This window comes from Pundamilia nyererei, unplaced genomic scaffold (genome assembly GCF_000239375.1).
Source record: "Pundamilia nyererei isolate P.nyererei 1_Seehausen unplaced genomic scaffold, PunNye1.0 scaffold00001, whole genome shotgun sequence".
Classification (NCBI taxonomy): Eukaryota; Metazoa; Chordata; class Actinopteri; order Cichliformes; family Cichlidae; genus Pundamilia; species Pundamilia nyererei.
The window spans coordinates 4,501,001-4,519,610 of NW_005187402.1; the positions used below are offsets into that span (position 1 = coordinate 4,501,001).

General features: G+C 40.3%; 3 protein-coding genes across 7 annotated transcripts in view; 2 read left to right on the top strand and 1 right to left on the bottom strand.

Annotated features, from left to right (window-relative positions):
- The first annotated feature begins 33 nt into the window (after positions 1–33).
- Positions 34–7,787, top strand: pabir2 (PABIR family member 2). Of its 2 annotated transcripts, XM_005719488.1 has the most exons (11): positions 34–859; positions 965–1,133; positions 1,252–1,330; positions 1,426–1,479; positions 2,003–2,046; positions 2,147–2,201; positions 2,485–2,586; positions 3,878–3,963; positions 4,131–4,195; positions 6,565–6,661; positions 7,090–7,787. In XM_005719488.1, the coding sequence occupies exons 2-11, from the start codon at positions 1,009–1,011 to the stop codon at positions 7,226–7,228; spliced, it is 846 nt and encodes a 281-aa protein (XP_005719545.1). In that variant the 5' UTR covers positions 34–859; positions 965–1,008; the 3' UTR covers positions 7,229–7,787. The 2 variants fall into 2 exon arrangements, with proteins under 2 accessions (XP_005719545.1, XP_005719544.1); XM_005719487.1 differs by having other exon boundaries at positions 34–1,133.
- Positions 7,788–11,749: 3,962 nt separating this feature from the next.
- mospd1 (motile sperm domain containing 1) lies at positions 11,750–15,821 on the bottom strand. The gene is made up of 6 exons (XM_005719489.2): positions 15,190–15,821; positions 13,548–13,833; positions 13,364–13,439; positions 13,055–13,275; positions 12,555–12,716; positions 11,750–12,447 (listed from the first exon to the last, which is right to left on the bottom strand). Exons 2-6 carry the CDS (start codon positions 13,702–13,704, stop codon positions 12,416–12,418), a joined length of 648 nt encoding a protein of 215 aa, XP_005719546.1. The 5' UTR covers positions 13,705–13,833; positions 15,190–15,821; the 3' UTR covers positions 11,750–12,415.
- Positions 15,822–16,053: 232 nt separating this feature from the next.
- Positions 16,054–18,610, top strand: part of ints6l (integrator complex subunit 6 like) — a 23,455-nt gene continuing 20,898 nt past the window's right edge. For 2 of the 4 annotated variants that reach the window (XM_005719491.1, XM_005719490.2), the window contains exons 1-2: positions 16,072–16,588; positions 16,708–16,785. In XM_005719491.1, coding sequence (XP_005719548.1) covers positions 16,478–16,588; positions 16,708–16,785 — 189 coding nt within the window. In that variant the 5' untranslated portion in view covers positions 16,072–16,477. Of the gene's footprint in view, positions 16,589–16,707; positions 16,786–18,610 lie in introns of all 4 variants that reach the window. The other 2 variants (XM_005719492.2, XR_311382.1) reach the window with 2 other exon arrangements.

Below are 18,610 nucleotides of genomic sequence, written 5' to 3' on the forward strand. Positions count from 1 at the left end.
CAAACGCACGGATGGAGCATAATACTTTCCGCCTGAGCACGCCGGCTAATGGAGCGCTTTTATTGGACAGGCCTGCTAACGCTAAAAAAAAAGGGGCGTGAACTTCGCTGCTAGCTTTTCGCTCTTGTGTGATCATCTGGGGGATCTGGTTCATTCTTGGCGGTGCCCAGCAGAAGCGTTTCTTTTTTTGATAGTCTGTGGACAATATTTCAAGCTGACACGGATTAATTAGTCTTGCGTGCAGTTGTAGCTGTCGGGCTGATGGACAAAACGTGAAGTGAGACTGTGACCCGGCCTCTCTCTTTCTGAAAATGGCATTGTGGTTAACTTAGCTAGTTAGCTTATCGGGCTAGGTAGCTGGACTCTTGTTGTCGCTGAGCCAACTGGCTTCCATTAGCTAGCTGTGCGGTGTTAGCTACAGGGTATGCTGATGAGCATCACTACATGTAGCTCTGCTATTTTAATGTCGTTTGTAGTAGACTGAAAGACGAGCGTTCACTTGGTGGACAGAGCGACCATTTGGCTAGTTTAACTACGGCTAGCTCATTTAAGGCGCTAACATGCAGCGGTAGTTTGGATCCACTCGTCACAAACTGCTGCCTTGCACCAGCAGACCAACTGTTAGTAGGCATTGTGCGGTGTGTATAGCCATGGCTCTCTAACAATCCATCAGGAAAGTTGGTGACCGGTTACAGACAGGGTTGATGAGGGGCAGCTTCGGTGAACACACGGCTGCTTTGTGGACTGGACGCCGTTATGGTACATATACAGCGTTAGTTTGCTTCAGCACCGGAGTCACCCTGGGCACGGGGCCTTGCAGATTGCCGAGAGTTACCTACACTGTGTTGGCTTGTCTTAGGTGAGCTCAACTGCCTGTTTACTCATATTGCTTCAAGAACATGTAAAGTTTGCACAGGTTGAAGATCAGTAATGTAACTTTACTGAGTCGGTTCGCCATTTTAAGTTGCTGAATCGGTGAGGGGTGGTGGTGAAGCGTTGTTTAGCGAAATGAACAGCTCAGGAGTCATGCCACAAGAAAAGATGGAACTGGATCTGGAAATCCCAGCTTCCATACTTCCAAGTGATGGACACCTGAGAAGATCCAACAGTGCACCCATGATAAATGGATTAAGGTAGGGCAATCTGACTTTAATTTACTGCAAAGTTAAAACTCTTTCCTTATTCACACATTGAAATAAGTTCATTTGCATTGCCATGATGGTTAAAGGCGTTCATAATTCGTCTTTGCAGTGATAACTCCCAGGTGTTCCAGAAGGAGGTCCTACGGTGCCGGAGAAATAGCACTACAGTTGTGAACAGGCCCAACATGGTATAGTGGTTCATAAACATATTCTGACTTGATTGAGATGCCTGAGTTACTGTAATGAGTGTTTACTCATTACCAGCCATGTCCTCCTCTTACAGGTTCCTTCATCGCCCATTCGGGTCCCGAGTACCAGACTTCATCAAATTAAACAAGTAAGGAATTGAGGTGGTTGCAGTAAAAGTAATTCCTGTGGAAGTTGAGCTCTTCAGACCAATGTCTACGTTGGCTGTAGTAAGAGACATGCAAGAGCAACCTCTTTAGGCATTCACAGGGTCCTTGATCTTAACAAGCCAATCAACTCTTAGTATCACACTCCTGCAGAGCAAGTCTTGATTTCCATAAGAAAACACATGGATGTTGGTGGTGGGGAGTGGTTCAGTTGTAGCATCTGAGATAAGACTGAGCCTGAAATGGGCTTGTTAATCTTGTACTGTGAACTGAACGCTTCTTCTTGACCCCCATCAAAAAAAGATGTCTTTCTTTCTCTCTGCCATATTTAATAATATTTTAATAAGAGTACATATCATTTTTATCCAGGGGGAAAATGTAATGGGTCCACTTTAAAGAACATAACTCAGAAAAGTTCAAATGATGTGATGGTAGCTAATGTGATTTTTTTTATTATATTTATTTATTTATTTTTTAAACCTTTGGGTCTCTTTTGTTCTCTTGCAGGAAGAGGGCATAGATGTGATGAACAGAGAAACTGCACATGAACGGTAAGCTATCCATTTATACACAGTGTTTGAATGAGGAGATCTGCTGTGTTGTTGGTGACAGGCTGATGACTCCATGTTCTGATTGTTGTTGTGCACTCAGGGAAGTTCAAGCTGCTATGCAGATGAGCCATTCTTGGGAGGAAAGCCTTAGTCTGGTAAAAACTCTGTCCCATATATGTTGCTGATTATGTTCTGCTGACGGGCAGTTTTGCATGTTTTGGCCCCTGGCCTTTCTTGGTCTCTCTTTGTTACTATAGAGAGGACAAGTAGAAACATGCTAGAGTAACGCTGAAATAACTGGGAGTTAACAGGGCCACCAGTCTCTAAAGGTCAGGCTGAGTTGGTAGTATAATACTCCCACACTTGCAGTGATGTTACTATTGGACTAAAGGATGCTGTAAACACACGGTGAACTGTGAAATCTTTAATGTTTTTTAGAGTGACAATGATTTGGAAAAGCCTGTATCTTCATCTCCAAAGCGAATCGACTTTGTGCCTGTGTCTCCAGCCCCGTCCCCAACAAGAGGAATAGGAAAAAAGGTACATCTGACATTAACTGTGGTTAGAGTCACACAGTTATCGCATTATAGTTTCATTAACTAGATCTAGTTACTTACTATAACCCAGTTGACTAATAATTTAATTATGTGCAGCCTACAGGGAACAGTTGGCTGCAGTGAAGCAGGAGCTTCTTAGGCCTTTAGCCTTTTTCCACTAGTACCTGTTTGGCTCAGCACAGCTCAACTCCGTTTGTAGGTTTTCCATTATGCGGTAGTGCCTGGTAAAAAGAGCCGATGCGATCTGGAAATGTGACGCCAGCAGACTGCATTCACAGATTGGCTAGTCAGTGGCATCACTTGATGAGTCATGAGAGGGTCTCCTTCGTGAAAATCAAAACGTCCCTCTTTTAAACCCAGCAAGGAGCGTGATGGCCAGAAAAAAACACCGTGATCCCAGAGTCTGGCAAAAAGCTGTAGACCGAGCGGCAGATATACCATCGCCTCAACATGCTGTGGTGTTCATGTCTCATACACATGACTTCACGGGACTTTGGGCTGCATTGCTTTAACATCCTCATGCACATCAGGTGTTACCGGCTTGTAGTGGAAACCAACCAAAGTCGAGCCAAATTAGGTACTAGTGAAAAAAGGCTTCTAGTTTGCTGCAGCTCCAAGATGCAACATTTTATTCATTCGGCTTTTTTTTCCAGCTCCACAAAACAATTCAGATTTTTATATTAGCACTACACTTTAATGTCTCCGTGGTCTGAAACAAACAATTCTTGCTCCTCTTCCTTCATTTGTCCCCCTCCTGAGGTGACCATGTAAAACCATCTAAAACTGAGTATTTGGAGCAGTCTGAAGTTGGTGTTTGTCTCATAAGGATTATTAACATCTGAGAGAGAATTCTACAACAGCAAAGATGACGATAGAAGTTTAATTTTCAGGGTTTTTAAATCCTTATTTTGAGGCAAAGTCTTAAAACTATCAGTGTCTTACTGACCAAACAAGTACTCCAATGATAGTTGCAAAGTGGTATGTCTTACTTCATAATGGGCCCACTTTAATTATTGTTTCATGTTAGATTTTGTATATAGAAGCCAATATTTATTTGTTTTTATTTTCGTCTAAATTCTTTTGGTACAATGAAGTCAGATGTTTTTGAGAGGTTTATTTACCCCTTCTTTTGACAATTAACATATAAGGAACTCTAAAATATTAGAACAAAAAGATGACGATTAAGCAGTAATTTTTCACCACTTGAATGTTATCAGTTGCAGATTTATCTAATGCGTTATCTATGTTTTCTGCTCTCCCCCTCCTACAAGCAGCAGTGTTTCTCTCCTTCACTACAAATTCTGGTGAGCAGCAATGGTCTCACTCCCAGCCCAATACCCAGCCCAACACGGCGATTTGGGTGAGTACAAATTCTTTTGAGCTGTCACAGTTTAAAGTTAAAGAGTTAAAATCTGTCAGTTACAAACTTTGCACAATTATGTTTGCAACTTCAGCTCATGCCCACAGTTTGTTGCTGTATTTCCAAATGTTTTGATTTTAATTGTTCCTGTTTTCTGTCTTGTTCAGTCGACGGAGTCAAAGTCCGATCAACTGCATCAGAGCCAGCATACTCGGTCCAATAAAACGCAAAGGTGAGTCGTGCTTTAGACATGCTTTCAATGCTCTGTGTAAGGGAGGCTTTGCACATTAACGCAGCAGCAAACAGGCACACTCCCTCTGAGTGTGTTGCAATCAGACCTACCTCTGCTCTCTGTTTTGGTAGCCGATTTGAGTGCATGTACATCCTGGCATTTGTAACCTCTGACCCTCTGTGTTTACACGGAGATTATGAGATTGACCTCCCACTCAAAAGAGATGAGCTATAATCGCATCAGTTTGCTGGTGGCGTCCTAAAACAAACTTTAGCTACCTTAAGCATATTTTACTTTATGTTTTTAGGGTTTAGGCGTCAGTCCTCTGACTTGTCTGGTGTAACCTCTGCACATTGTTCTCGCTGTGGGATCAGGGGCCACTTTATTTTACAACACCTTGCTGAGGGAGGAGTTAATCATGGCCAAGGTGTTCATCTGTTTTGACTTGAGAGACTGGTGCTCACATCCAGTGATTAATGCCTGATTTAGACTTATTTAGGAAATCTACATCATAACCAGAAACTGGTTTTAACTCAATAGGCTGTGACCTTCCACACCATTCAGTCTACGTGAGATTACTCTGAAAGGTCACAGCGAAGGGTTAAAAAGGTTTTCTGATCATGATGTAGATTTCTTTTATGGTTGGAACTAGGGTTGGATGATTTGATCTATAGTCCCTCCATTATGGCAGCACTATCCACCCTTTATAAAGCACAATGTGCCAAAAAATTCCCCAAAAAGCAAAAAACTGGTGAGTGGGCTCATTAAGTTCCAGTTTCTAAACCACCATGCAGTCAGAAGTATCCTGTTAGTCTTCTGTCATATAATGATGATCAATTTGAAAGTCTGGGCATGAACCTATGTGCCCTCGGACATATGTGTCGAAAGTGTTGGATATGGGAGGGATGTGGATGTGAACATGCAACTTAAAACTTGAATCGGATAATATTTAATTTAATGCATCAAAGGGGAAATGAGGTGAAAGTCGTCTTGATTGGTGAGCTCTGATGTTATCGTCCATCAGCACGACCGTAGTCAGAAGCCATCTGTTCAACATGTCGGCCTTGAAGCTTTGATTCTAATGAAGAATATATTTGTAAAGAAATGTCGGACATCTAAGAATTTTATACATTTTAAATGGTATGACATGCATATTTCTGTTAATCATCACTGTTCTTAGACTACAGGACAAATGTTGTGGAAATGAGTCTTCGGTGGTCTTTATATTGATGAAGTTAATTTATTAAGCGCTGTGGTGCAGGAAATGCTTGTTAGGCTGGTAGGGCTGTGCGATATGACCAAAATCTCATATCCCGATATGAGACATTTATCATCCTCCTGACAACTAAATAAATTTTTACATTTTCTGTAAATTCTGTGAATCTCGGGCAACTCGGCTTGGTTAAAGTGTTTTCAGCTGAGCGCGGTGTACCTGGAGTCGAGGCACGGCCGCAATTTTCATTGAGTATTTATTACACGGCGTGCAGCAGGGAAACGCCTGTTCTAAGGTTTATTTTTTAGTACCTGACGGCTCTTTTGTGTGATTCAGTTTATTTTGAAAAATCTGAACAGGATCTTCAACTTAATTATGAAAGGTTTATGTGGGGAAATAAACAAGCGGACGGCGGAGCCACGCAATGATTTTACCGTTGTTGTTGTTGTTGTTGTTGCTAATGACAACGCTTAAAAACAGCCACTTGTCCATCTGTAGTGTGGTTATATTAAATATAAGAGAAAGAGAGAACTTCAAGAAACTCTACAGTTACCATCAAAACAATGAAAAAACTTTGCTGTCAACAGTATATTTTGCGATACCACGAAACAAACAATAGCGTAACATGAAACGATAGATGGTTCGTCTGATGTATCTAGTTGTAGCGAACAGCCCAATAGGGCTAGACATGCCAGCCGATGTTATACATGAGATTCAAAATATTTTCCAAACAGACTTGATGATGCTGTGCTTGTGCCATATCTGTGGTTAAACAGTATCTATAATGGTTCATGGAAATAAAGATTCTTGGAAGAAAAACATTTGACTTGTGATCTGGACACTAAATGTTAATGTAAAGTAGAGTAAACCTATTGCAATATGCAAATTCTGAGAGGTTCACATTTGAATCCTTAATCATTAAACATGACATTTGTTTTGATTTTGGGTGTGTTGGTGTGTGCATGTGTACTTTGTGGTCCTCTGTTGACAAAACACTGCCACGCTGCAGATTGAACGTGCTGTTAATCAGTATGGACGTGACTAGGTAAAAGTTCACCAAGTGTAAACTTTGCCTGTTCATCTGCCTGGCTCTTTTGTGAATAGTCGCACAGCTCATGTGTCAATTTCTAAATGTTGGACGCCTTTTACTCTGCAGGTGAGATGGAAACGGAGAGTCAACCCAAGAGGCTCTTCCAGGGCACCACCACCATGCTGTCCTCGGATGTCTCCAACCTGTCAGATCTCAGCTCCTGGTAAGTAACTCTCAGGCCCATCAACAAATAAGAAGCTGCTTAGATAAGGATGAGCTTTTGAGTGCTGAGGCAAGTAGGCAGACACACTGGCTGTAAAAGCCAAGCTTGATTACTAGTCACCATCTCGTAAATGGAAAAACAAGGAAACCCCTACATGAAGAGGATTTGAGTAATTAATAGGGGATTTTATTGAGCCTTGTTGATTCTGATCGGAATCAAATGTCAGTCACCTCACTGGCAGCAGTTTTACAGTTTTATTTAAGAACTATTTACTTCCATAGAAATCGAAGTATATTGATTCTGGGGCGATTCTGTCTCAAAGTTGAGTCAGTGTGAGTGCTGACATTTGAGATTTTGAGCAGTGCATTCATTCAGGGTGAATTAGTTATGCAAACTTTTCTGAAGACTACCTTTTTCTTCCCTCTCAGTCACTCTCCAGATTTACTGGATGGAAGCCTCAGCAGCGTGGGCTCCTCCACCGACTCGCCAGGCAAAATGGAGGGAGTGTCTCCTTCCTCGTCCAGCAACTCACCCTTTGCTTCTCTCCAGGATTTGTCTCCCAAATGAGCATGGGATATCTAAGACTATGGGGGGGGGGAAAGAGTGGAAAAGACTTCTCTCCAGGGAACTGGTTTCCTTTTCAGACCCTTCACATCGCCAACTACATTTCCTTCAAGTGGAGTTTTCCCCCACACTTTCTTCTGACTGGCTGTTTTTATGGCTATCTTTTATGGAGGGTCTCGATTTTAAGGAGACTACAGCCATGGATGTATTTGTGTAAGAGGTAATCCTAGTAAAACTAGGACTGAGGGAAGTCGCTGCGCGCACCAGCTGCTAATTGATCTTGGATGGTGCCAGCCTTCGTAGGGATACTAATAAGTGGCTGTTGTATAAATCTGTCCTGCCAGTTCCCCTCACCAGAGAGACATTGAGCACTGGACATATAAAGACTACTTGGATGTGTGCATTTCCCTGTTTTTGTGCTGGAAAATGTCTGGCCCACTGGCCTTGGTGTGCGCACAGTCTGCAGATTTTGTAAGAAAAGATTTAACTTATTGTTTTCCTGCTGCCTGAGCAGATATTCTAAATATTTTTATGGTATAGGCTGTGAACCGTGGTGTTTGCCTTTTTTTTTTTTTTTTTTTTTTTTTTTTTTTTTTTTTTTTTCTTCCCTTCAGCTCCAAAAAAATGATTTGCTGCTACTTTAATTGGTAATTCTGAGCAAGTGGTAAATCATGATCATTCCTGGTAGTCTCAACACTAAAAGTTCCTGTGTTCTTACCAGGATGATTTTTGTAGATAAAAGTATGAAAATCTGACTTCTTTTTTCCCCTTGTTCCTTCTGGCAAAGTGTTCTTATTTATGGACAACACATTTGTTATAAAATTGGATTCGTTCTATCTGCAGTAAGCCATCTGTGCTGTCATTTACACCAAATCAAGTGACTGCTGGAACACGAGGCAAAAAAACAGCACCATCACATTGTGAGTAAAGAGACTGCTCTTTCTGCTGTGGTTACACTTTTTTCTTTTTTTTTCTCCAACACATATTGCACAGGATGCTTGGTCCTGTAGTGTTTCAGCCTGTGTGAGTCTTAAGCAGGAAACAACTAAATTTGAATAAGAAAAAAGTCTGACTACAATATGTAGAGGTTAAAGCCTGCACTGTGATATTTGCACCTAAATTTGGTTTCATTTGTCCTGACCCCAGTGTTCATATCCATCCGTATAACTCGATACTTCCGAACCCCTCTGTGGCTCTGTAACCTTAAATGTTTATGTACCGGTACAAAAAGGAAGTGATTGTAAATCATTTTATGGAAGTGTGCCCTTTTAATTTAAACAAGTGTGGTTGCAGTTCGCTTACTGAATGTTTTTTTTTTTTTTTGTTTTTTTTTTAAATACAAATAGGAAAATGTTGGGGGTTTCTGCTTTGTTTTTGTTCCCTTCACGATGCGTGTTTTTTTTTTTTTTTTTTTTTTGTTTTGTTTTCCCTTCTGCTCATTTTATGAAGTGTTCAGGGCATGAACTTAGCAAATGATATGCTATACTGTATGTCTGTAATAGAGGCTGTAATCTGCTCGTCTTTTGTGACTGCTATTGTAGCGGACATCAGGAGTAAATAAATTATTTCATTATGCTTTTGTATCAGTGTTTTCTTCTGTATTAGCGCTCGTATATGGAAGACCAAAACTACCAAAATAAAAAGAAATTCCCGAAATATTAGTCCAACGGAAATTGGAGTTTGTGGGGTTTTTCTCAGTTTATGACTGCCAAAAATCCAGAAAAAATAATGAATGAATTAAAGAAATATCCAATCAAATGCACTGGATATATTTAAAAATCCATATAAAAATAATGCATGGGGAAAATGGGAAACGATAAATATAGGAAAACAAACATTATATGGAAATGGAAAAGTTTAATCTGAATAGCAAGTTTCACATTTCATCAATTACGGTACCAGTATTTTTATAGGACATTTCGTGCATTTATTTTTACTACTTTTTTTTTTTTTGAGTCAATTATTGATTTTTCTCAGTTTTAGTACTTCATAAACCAAAACATACAAATTAAATGCGGATGCATCAAGGAGCACGACAGTGTTACCAGTTCTTCTAGAAGTAAACAATATTGCTAAAAGTATTCACTCGTCTACCTTCACATATGAACTTGAGTGACATCTGATTCTTAATCCATAGGATTTAATGATATAGTGATAACAGCTTCAACTCTTTAGGACTGAGTTTATGGAAATGTTTTACCATTCTCCCAGAAGCACATTTAAAAATAAACTATTTATATAGCACTTTTCAAAACAGAGTTCAAAGTGCTTCGCGTTTTTGAGGACACTGATGTTGGACGAGGAGGCTGTGTGCCTCAGCATCCACTGACACCACTCTGTGATTCTACTGTTGCTGTTGTTCCCAGTTGCTTCCACTTATACCACTGACAGTTGACTGTGGAACAGTCATGGAAATGTCCATGGAAGTGATTGGAACCCTGAATTCACTCACAATTCAGTGATTTGGATGGGTGAGTGAATACTTTTGGGAATGTAGTCCAAGTCTCACTGCTGCTATACTTAGGATCATTTTCCTGGTGCATGACCCACTTTCAGCCAAGCTTTACCTGACAGACAGATTGACTCTAGAATACTTTGGTATACAAAGGAGTTCATAGTTGTAACGATAGTTAGTTGGTAGTAAGGGGCCCAAAGTGTGCCAAAAACATTGCCCAACTGTTTTTAGCCAACCTATAATTATGTAGCCTAATAGTTGCAGGGACATTTATCAAAATTGAGCTCAAAATGCCTCAACAGTGACATCTGCAGGCTAGAGGGGGCAGAGCCTGTGTGAGTGTGGGCAGAGAAAAGGACAGCAGGAGCCTGACCTCTGCAGGATGGGATCTCTCATTTTATTTTAATGCACTTCAGTTTTTTTCATGCTGATGCTTGTTGTACCACATGGTAACAATGTGCACAACCTAAAGTCAATATCTGCAGTTGTGATAATAGTATCATGATTAATATATTGTTATTATCATATGTAAATGTTTGTTTATTAGAATAAGATCGAACTCTCTGAAAATTATTAACTAAGAAAAGATGGCAACAGGTAATTTCCTAGTAATTAATCTATTTATTATTTGAGGCATTATGATTGTGCTGTGTTGTTTACAGGATACATGCTGGGATTCCCCTCCAGGCTTTTTAAAGGGAAGCATAAATGCTGAGATAAAATCTGTTTTGTTTCTCTTCAAAGGTTTTGAGAGTTCAAACTGCAAAATTTTGATGAAATAAGAAGCTGAAACAAAACATCCAAGGTCCATCCATATCCTGTAGTAATTTGCAGATTTTCTTTCAAATTATGTTTATTACGTTATGTTATGTTTCAAGCCCAGATATACTTGAAGTTTCAGTGAGTCCGTTTTGAGAAGGAGTTTGTACCAGTTAAACTATGTTTCGGTATCTCAGTTTTGTTTGAATAGCTTGAAGTAAAAATGATAAAACACAGGGCTCCACGCTGCTGGCTCTGCAGGAAGTGGTGAGAGTTCTCAGAGTCCTTCTGATCACTGCATCTCAGATTTTGAATAAACTTTCCACTGATGTTAGAAAGGCCACTTTGAATTGAATCCCTGCCACTCACACAGCAACATAAAGCCAGGCCATTGTGTCCCGCTCCATCAGAGATCACGTGGTCCAGGTCATCCTGACAGGAATCAGAGAGATGTACACACACAGCAAACTTTGCACAGGTGCTGCTCATTAAAACTGTCGATGTAACAGTGAAAGTTTGCATGCTCCCTAATTACACCTGAGACTTTTGCTTTGGTGGATCAAGTTGGAGTGAACTTTGTTTTCAAGACAGTCCCTCAATAATCAGTCAATCATATTTCATTTTTGTTCTTTTCGTTTTTGTCGGGACACTTTAGATAGTGGTGTCCAAGCTGAAATATTCACAGACGCTTTGGGTGGCTTAAAATATTCTTCCTTAGATGTGATTAAAAACACAAGTTGAAATAAGTATTTGTGCCGTTAACATGTGTCCACCTGGGGATGATGACTGTGGAGAAATGACTGTACTAGAAAAAAACGTAGGTTACTGGATGCACCAACTTTATAATAGTCCTTTACACCGTTCTCACTCCTGGTTGTATTTAGCTGTGTTTTGTTATGTAATTTCATAGTACTTTACTTTTATTAATATCTTAATACTTCATAGAACAATGTGTGCATAATGTCTTGCATGCCATCAGACAACCCTGTGCATGCGTATCCTCCATCTTCGCTGCTGGAAAATGCTTCCACAGATTTCAGTTCAGCATTCTCTTGAGTGTCACGTCCCTCTCTGTATAATTTCTTCAGTGTTATTTCTCTGCCTTATTCACAGCTTTAGAGGCAACTGGTTCCCAAGCAGCTGCACATCATGTTGCTTTGAGATGACACCCCTTCCCCGAGGGAGACCGCTGGATTATTTTCAGGCACCATCATTGCAAAACTAACAGGAGCTTTATTGTCCTGTTCTGTGCCGTGTGCTTTCCTGACACAACATGTAATGTGTAAAAAATAAAACAGAATCTATCTTTGAACATGACACACTACAGCTGTATTGAGACTTTATTAAACATTTGATAAAGCATGGCAAGCGAACCATTCTTCTTTCAAGAGGAGATCCCTCCTTTGGTGACAGGTAGAAGTATCTTACTGCTAACAAACTTAAAGCCCACTCATACAAAGTATCCACACATGCAAGGAACGGCATTTAGTCTTCAGTCTACTCTAAAAAGCTTTAAAAAAACATCAATTTAATAATGGTAACAGGTAACAAAACTTTAATGGCTTTATATACAAGTACCGCGTTTGCATGTTGATTCCTTCACACTGAAATGACCACTTTCTTTCACATAATGGCAACAGAGTTACAGACAATATGTGAGGCCAAACAACAGCAAATGGCCTCACGCTTCTTCACAGGCCCTTTATCTCAGGGACAGCTCCCCTCACTCTGACCTTACACACGACAGCTCTTCCCATTTACGTCACTTTAGTTCCGTGTATGTATTAACACAAATGTGTAGATTTGAAAACAAGTATGCTAAAATGTATTTTTCAGAGGATGAGGTAATCGAATAAGTACCCCTGTTCCCCTGCTGTCAGCTCTACTTTTTTTTTACTCGTAGTAGTGCCTCTGGTGGGAGAACATTCTCTTCATGTTTCTGTTTCTTTTCTTCCCTCCTTTCGGCTCACGGCACTTCATGTGCGTAGAATGACCATTGTAAGAAGCCCTAAAATATGACAAGAAATAACACCGGGTATTATAAATTTCATCAAAACAAACAGCCTGGTTCTCACTTCAGAATGGAACATGCAACTTCCTTCTGTTTTTACTCACCGAGAACATAAGCAGCTACAAGTTTCTTGTTAACACTTAAGTGGAGGTAGACAGGCACAGTAGATTCTTGCTCCCCAAGTGTCGGGAGCATCAGGGCGGCCATACACACCAGCCCAAGCAGTACTGTCAACAGACTGGGTCCTCCAGCAACAGGACGGCTCTCTGCAAGTGTCACATACACACAAATAAACACACTTAGATTGAGTGCAATCACATGTGTAACTCAGAAAAAGCCTGGTAATTTACCAAACTAACTTAAACTGCTTCCATTTAAGTCTGAAGGGGAACCCAATAGCAATATACAGCAGATTATATGGCACTAAATTAATGTGGGTATAATTAAGAATATTATTTAAAACAAAGCAACACAGGGTTGGAAGAACAATAATAAAATTAGAATAAGCGATATCGTTTGAAATGCTCACCAATTGAATTTTGTGATAATTTGGCTCCATCTAGAGGCAGTTTCACACAGCAGCGATTTCCCCTCTTTTTCCTACCTGTCTGGAATGCAGTCTGTTCAAAAAACTCGCTGTCAGCAATTCGGCGTTCCTCATCTTGGGGCCGGGGGCTAGGCGGGTCCTGTGAGGCAGAGGGACGGAGAGTGGCCGTCACCTCTTTGCGGCCCAGAGCTTTCCGCTGACTCTGCTCTGACACCTGCAGCCGGAACTTGTCGTAGACCCCATAATGGCACGCGCGCACATCTCGGTGTCGGATTACTCTGCGTGGATGCAGAAAGTTAGCTGTACAGACAGCAATAAATTAATCAATCTGCTAGTTTAGGTTCACCAAAGCGTGAACTAACTCACATATCAACGCAACACTGAGGCTTGACGGCTCCAGTTGCATCCACCACGGTGTACTTGTTTGGCGCTGTGCACAGCACTGACAACGAAGAAAACAATACACGACGTAGCCATTTGATTGGAGATGAAAAATGAACATAACAATTATACGTAAACACAGAGATGTTGTTTCGATCTGCTCACTGACCTTTAAACTTGAGGGCGAACTCATAGGGATTGTAGAGCGTGAGCACCTGTTTGTGAGACGACTGATCATCGGCATAGAAGACGAGCTCATTGGGGAACACGAACACGGGAAGGCTTCCTCCCACCAGCTCTGGCGGTCGATGCTGCTGCTGCTGCATTGGCTCCCGCTGAGCTCTACCCTCTGCCCAGGCCCCGCCAACTCTTCTCTAGCAACTCTCAAGCTTTGTGAGCTCCCTTCAGGTGAACAGCACTTCCCACTCTCAGCTCCTTAGGGCCATGACATGATACTGTGAAGAAACACAAGTGATGAAACGCAAAATACGCCAAGAGGCAACAGCCTGTCACTCTTTTACATTTTATGAAACTCTAATAGGTTAGTAATAGTGTAGTGGTAATACATTTCTTTCATTTTTTCATATATCTCCTATAGCTTCTAGTTACCTTACACTTTACTGTGCCAGTTTGTTTACTTTAGTGACTCAAAGGCAAGTTTCTGCCCACCTCTTAGATGCTTTGTCTGTTTAGCTTCTCCCCCACCTCTGTGGGTTCACACCCTCTGTTTCCACACCCCCACTGCATAACAAAGAGTGAAGCCATCCCCCGCCAACAAATGTTAACCCACCCCCATAGCCTTAATTTTATTATGATATTCTAGTATATTTAAAAGTACATTTAAACACTTATAACTTAATTAGATTCTAGATTTACTCTGTTTTTAAATACTCTGTATTTAAAGCAAAAAATATTATTATATCACTTACGTGATTAAAAAAATGAAAATGTTAGACTCATCTAAATGTTTTAGTTTAGTCTGTTTTTTAAAATTTAACAGTGTAATAAGATATTTACATTGATAAACCTTTTCTAAACCACCTAAACCCATGTCTTTAAAACTTGAGCACAGCAAGGTTTTGTTATATACTGATAATCCTACACGTGCTATATTTTAACGCGACGTGTATTTTTAAAGGCAAATACTTGAAACAAAACTCAGACCTTAATGATAAGCGAGAAAGCTAAGGCAATTTCATTGGTACAACTTTTTATTAAAGGCAAACAAAGTTAAAGTGAACTCCATGTGCCTGGTCACGTGGCCCTTTGTGTTTACATGGTAACGGAAGAACTCGAGGAGCGAGACCTGTGGTGTCGTAACACTTTTTATTTTCTACGTATAGTTTGCTCCACGTCAGAAAAACACAATAAAATCACTACATTTGAAGCACGATGCTTTCAGTATATGAGATATGATATGTTATTAAGTTATCTAGATTTCTTTAGCATTTCGTTAGTGCATATAAACTCAAAACTGTCTTTAAAGCACAGGTAACAACGTAAACAAACACCAGAAATAGGTTTTTCGTTGAATATTTGACATAAATCTATAACAACTGTGATTTTAAATTAATACGGTGCCTATTATTAAGTAATACCGATGGTATAACATGTTCTTTATCTGCTCGTGTAATAACACATATTTTCACTGTAATGCTAACGGTGTTCAATACTGATGGCTAGCGTTAGCCGGCTAAGAAAACCCAGCTGATAGCAAATTGCCTCTTAAACGTTGTCTACACGCAGTGTCATTTCAGAAAGCAAAGCGCAGATTTATTTAATTTCAATAGCAAGTCAGAGTGAAACTTTACCTTGTTGCCAGCACACGGGTTCGTGAAACGTTGGAGCTGTAAACGAGATCTGTGCTTCTGCTCCCACCCTGTTGTTGTTGCTCCTCAAGCCTTTTTTTCTTTGTGAATAATTGTACTGCAGACCTCGCGGTGCATGCTGGGATGGCAGAAGACGAGTACGTGAGAACGTAAATGTTCTCCCAGCACGCGGGCTAACGTGTTTATTACTATTTCACAACGTTTGGATCGGAGCACAGAAAACTTTATCCCCCTGGCATAATTTAATTATATTTGCAGAATGCTTTGACAACATAACTGCTGTGAAAAAAATGTGCTCAGATGTAAAGTATACTCACACTTTCCTAGTGCAATAAATTGTTTTCTTTAGCATATAACGTATAAATAGGCCAACTGAAAACAAGAAATAGCCTGTTTTAAACTTCCACCAGGCATGAGGTATTTTTCTAAACTGCTGGTATAAAGTTTTAAAACTTACTGTAATTTGATTTTTCCGTTATTTCTTAATATCATGGTAGCATCGAAGCACACTATCGTGACTTCAGTATTGTCGGAGTTACCACCATTACGGCCAAACGATACAAAAAACACGGTTCGGTAGCGAGAATTATTTTCCCGCTGTGGTATTTGCAAACTCAAACATGCATGTGGTAAGTTTCTTCCCCAGTTTTTGTTGTTTTAGTTAACAAGGTCATGTAACTACATGCGTTGTTATTACGTTAGTCAGAAGGACGGAGCCTTTGAGACGCCTTGAACGCAGCAAAAGAATCACATCTGTGGGCGCGCGTGTGAGGTTGTGATGGGGCGGGAGGGATACGGTGCAAGCGGCAAGAAATTTCAGGTCTAAGAATATAATTCTCACACTGCAACAAACAGTTATGTGGCTTCAAACTAGCCTCAAGGGACCACAGATACGAGGGCATTATACCACGCTTTTGAATAACCACCCCCAACACCAGGACACTGACAAACTGTACTCACGAGCCATTTCGACTTCGTTATATCTGTGCTTGAGGGGGCGTGGTCATTTCCATCGGACTCAGCCAATGGCGTCGCACTGAAAGGAGTTGGGCGTTCCATTCGGTTAGGAGCAGAAGTTGAACAGCGCGAGCCGAGACAGAGCTCTAGAAAGGCAGATAGGGAGAGGGCAGAGGCAACGGCCCTCTACTGGAGGGGGGGGCTTATTATAACAAATATATACACACATGTGTGAACTGTTGGGCTGCACGATAGGTCATATGTGGATAATAGTTATTTTAGAAAAGCATATAACCGCGGCTTTACATTTAAAATGCCTATTTTACTTTTCCTGTTAGACACGTCCGCCTCTATGAATCAGCGCACTTATTTGGGTACGACGTATCTGGACGTTGCTAAAGGCGCGGTTGAGGTCTTTATGAAGGTAAATAATGATTTTACCCCGACCTTTTTCAGCACGTATGCACCTTTGGTTAGCTTAGGGTTCCTTGGGGAAGATAGGTCAAAATTAATATATGTTGTTTTGGTTTTCTTTTTTGACAGCTGCGTGCCCGAGACCCGGCTAGTAGAGGCGACAGGTACATGCTAGTTACATTCGATGATCCACCATACGGAGTGAAGGTAATTAGCAACTGATGCCATTTTTACATTTTACAAGCCGTTCGTATTTTTCTGTCAGTGAGATTTTATTGTCCTTCTGGTTTGTAGTCAGTGTTGGGCGGCTTCCCGGTGGCAAAAAACGGCAAATTAGTGCTCCAAATACTGACAAACGCGGAGCTGCACTGCCTCCGAACATCCAGCAGACATTTTGCTTTTGTGTTGAGAAAAGTCTCGGGCGTTGAGATGGAGGCGTGGAGATTTATTATCAGCTATGACGTCGCTCTTTTTTTAATATAACAACGTGTAGACTGGTCAAAGAGCCCGCCGATCACTTTTTACCCCGCCCCTTGCATCAGTCACGCATCGCCATTGGCCAATCTGGGCTGAAAGTTGATAAGCCCTCTTCATCATGAGATCTCTTTTTTTTGTATTTTTATGAGTTTGCTCATGTTCTCATTATTCATAATATAATTATTTGTCATCCCGATACGAGTGATCGTCATGTCCTTGCATAGGAGCAGTAGTCTTCATACATGCACAGACACACAGGAACAAATAAATACAGCGTGGGAATCACTGCGATAATTTCACGGGGTTAATATCAACAAAGGTTTCCTGACTATAATCTATTGACATGTTTTATGACCAGACACATATCTCCATCTGATCTTTTCATTCCCAATAAAATACAATCCACATGAACCCCTAAGGTCCCTGGTGTGCTTCAGTGGCTGCTCTCTACACTATATTAGGTCTCTCCAGGCTTCCATAACTCTGTCTACAAACCACACTCTACTACTCAACACAGCATGCAGGGAGCTTACTCCGTCTTGTGCCATCACTGCCTGGAGAAAACAGAATAGTTTGCATGCCTCACTACCAAGAAGCAAAATGCTCAAAGCTGAAGAGTTAATAAATGTACAAAAGCATATGTTAGAAAGCATCGCTCAGCTCACAGTGTGATGACAAATTACTTCCACATTTCAGTTCTTTATAATCCTCTCAAAAGCTAGTTACTGTTTACTCTGAACTGTTCAAACAGCAGCGGTGTTTTTAAAGACACTGAAACCAGAAGTGAGATTCTGAAATCATATCTCATGATAATTAAATGCAAACTATGTGACACAGTATTTTATGCTCCATCTTCATATGCCCAGTCATTTGGATAATATACTTAAAATCATTATTTATTATTCAAACTAATTCAAGGTTTCAAAAAAGCTTATTTTAAATTTAAAACATTCAACTCACTACTATTAAATTGGTTGTAAAATGTAGTGAAGATGGGCAGCTCGGAATTTTTTGTTTTCCTGTTACAAAATGTCTGTTACAATTAGCAGCTGTTTGGTTTAACCCAGTAAACGTCTTTTCTATTGGCATATTTAGAGGTTTAAAAAAATAAAAAATTCATATACAAGCAATATGTGTTAAGTAACACAGCAACAGTTTGGATGGGATAATGGAAGCAAGTACAAAGTGCAAGTTTACACAATATCAGTTTATTTGTACTTATAAAATCATGCATTTTTAAAAATGGCATTTATTTGAGTAAAGCATACGGCTACAATTTCTCATTCATGCATATTAATGTGTCATGTATAAGCGATGCGATGTATGCCATTTGCTGTTACTGATGCTACACCCTACACATATTTCATGCATACTATATGCATGAAATATATAGAAGAAAATTTTTTTTTAATATGGTAAAGGATTTTTTGCATTTGCTGTTGCATCACTTAAGTTATGAACTACATAATTTTTCTGACAAACATGCTACAAACTTTACCCGAGTCATTTAGACAGCCGTTAGCACATGATTCTCCTTATGGGGACCTGATATGTT

Coding starts and splice junctions, on each gene's coding strand:
- mospd1 (XM_005719489.2), bottom strand. CDS start 13,704: ATGCAGCAGCAGCAGCATCGACCGCCAGAGCTGGTGGGAGGAAGCCTT. Junction 13,276..13,363: donor CCTCAGTGTTGCGTTGATAT/GTGAGTTAGTTC, acceptor GCATCCACGCAG/AGTAATCCGACACCGAGATG. Junction 12,717..13,054: donor ACAGACTGCATTCCAGACAG/GTAGGAAAAAGA, acceptor TGACACTTGCAG/AGAGCCGTCCTGTTGCTGGA.
- pabir2 (XM_005719487.1), top strand. CDS start 1,009: ATGAACAGCTCAGGAGTCATGCCACAAGAAAAGATGGAACTGGATCTG. Junction 1,331..1,425: donor TTGTGAACAGGCCCAACATG/GTATAGTGGTTC, acceptor CTCCTCTTACAG/GTTCCTTCATCGCCCATTCG. Junction 2,587..3,877: donor CAAGAGGAATAGGAAAAAAG/GTACATCTGACA, acceptor TCCTACAAGCAG/CAGTGTTTCTCTCCTTCACT.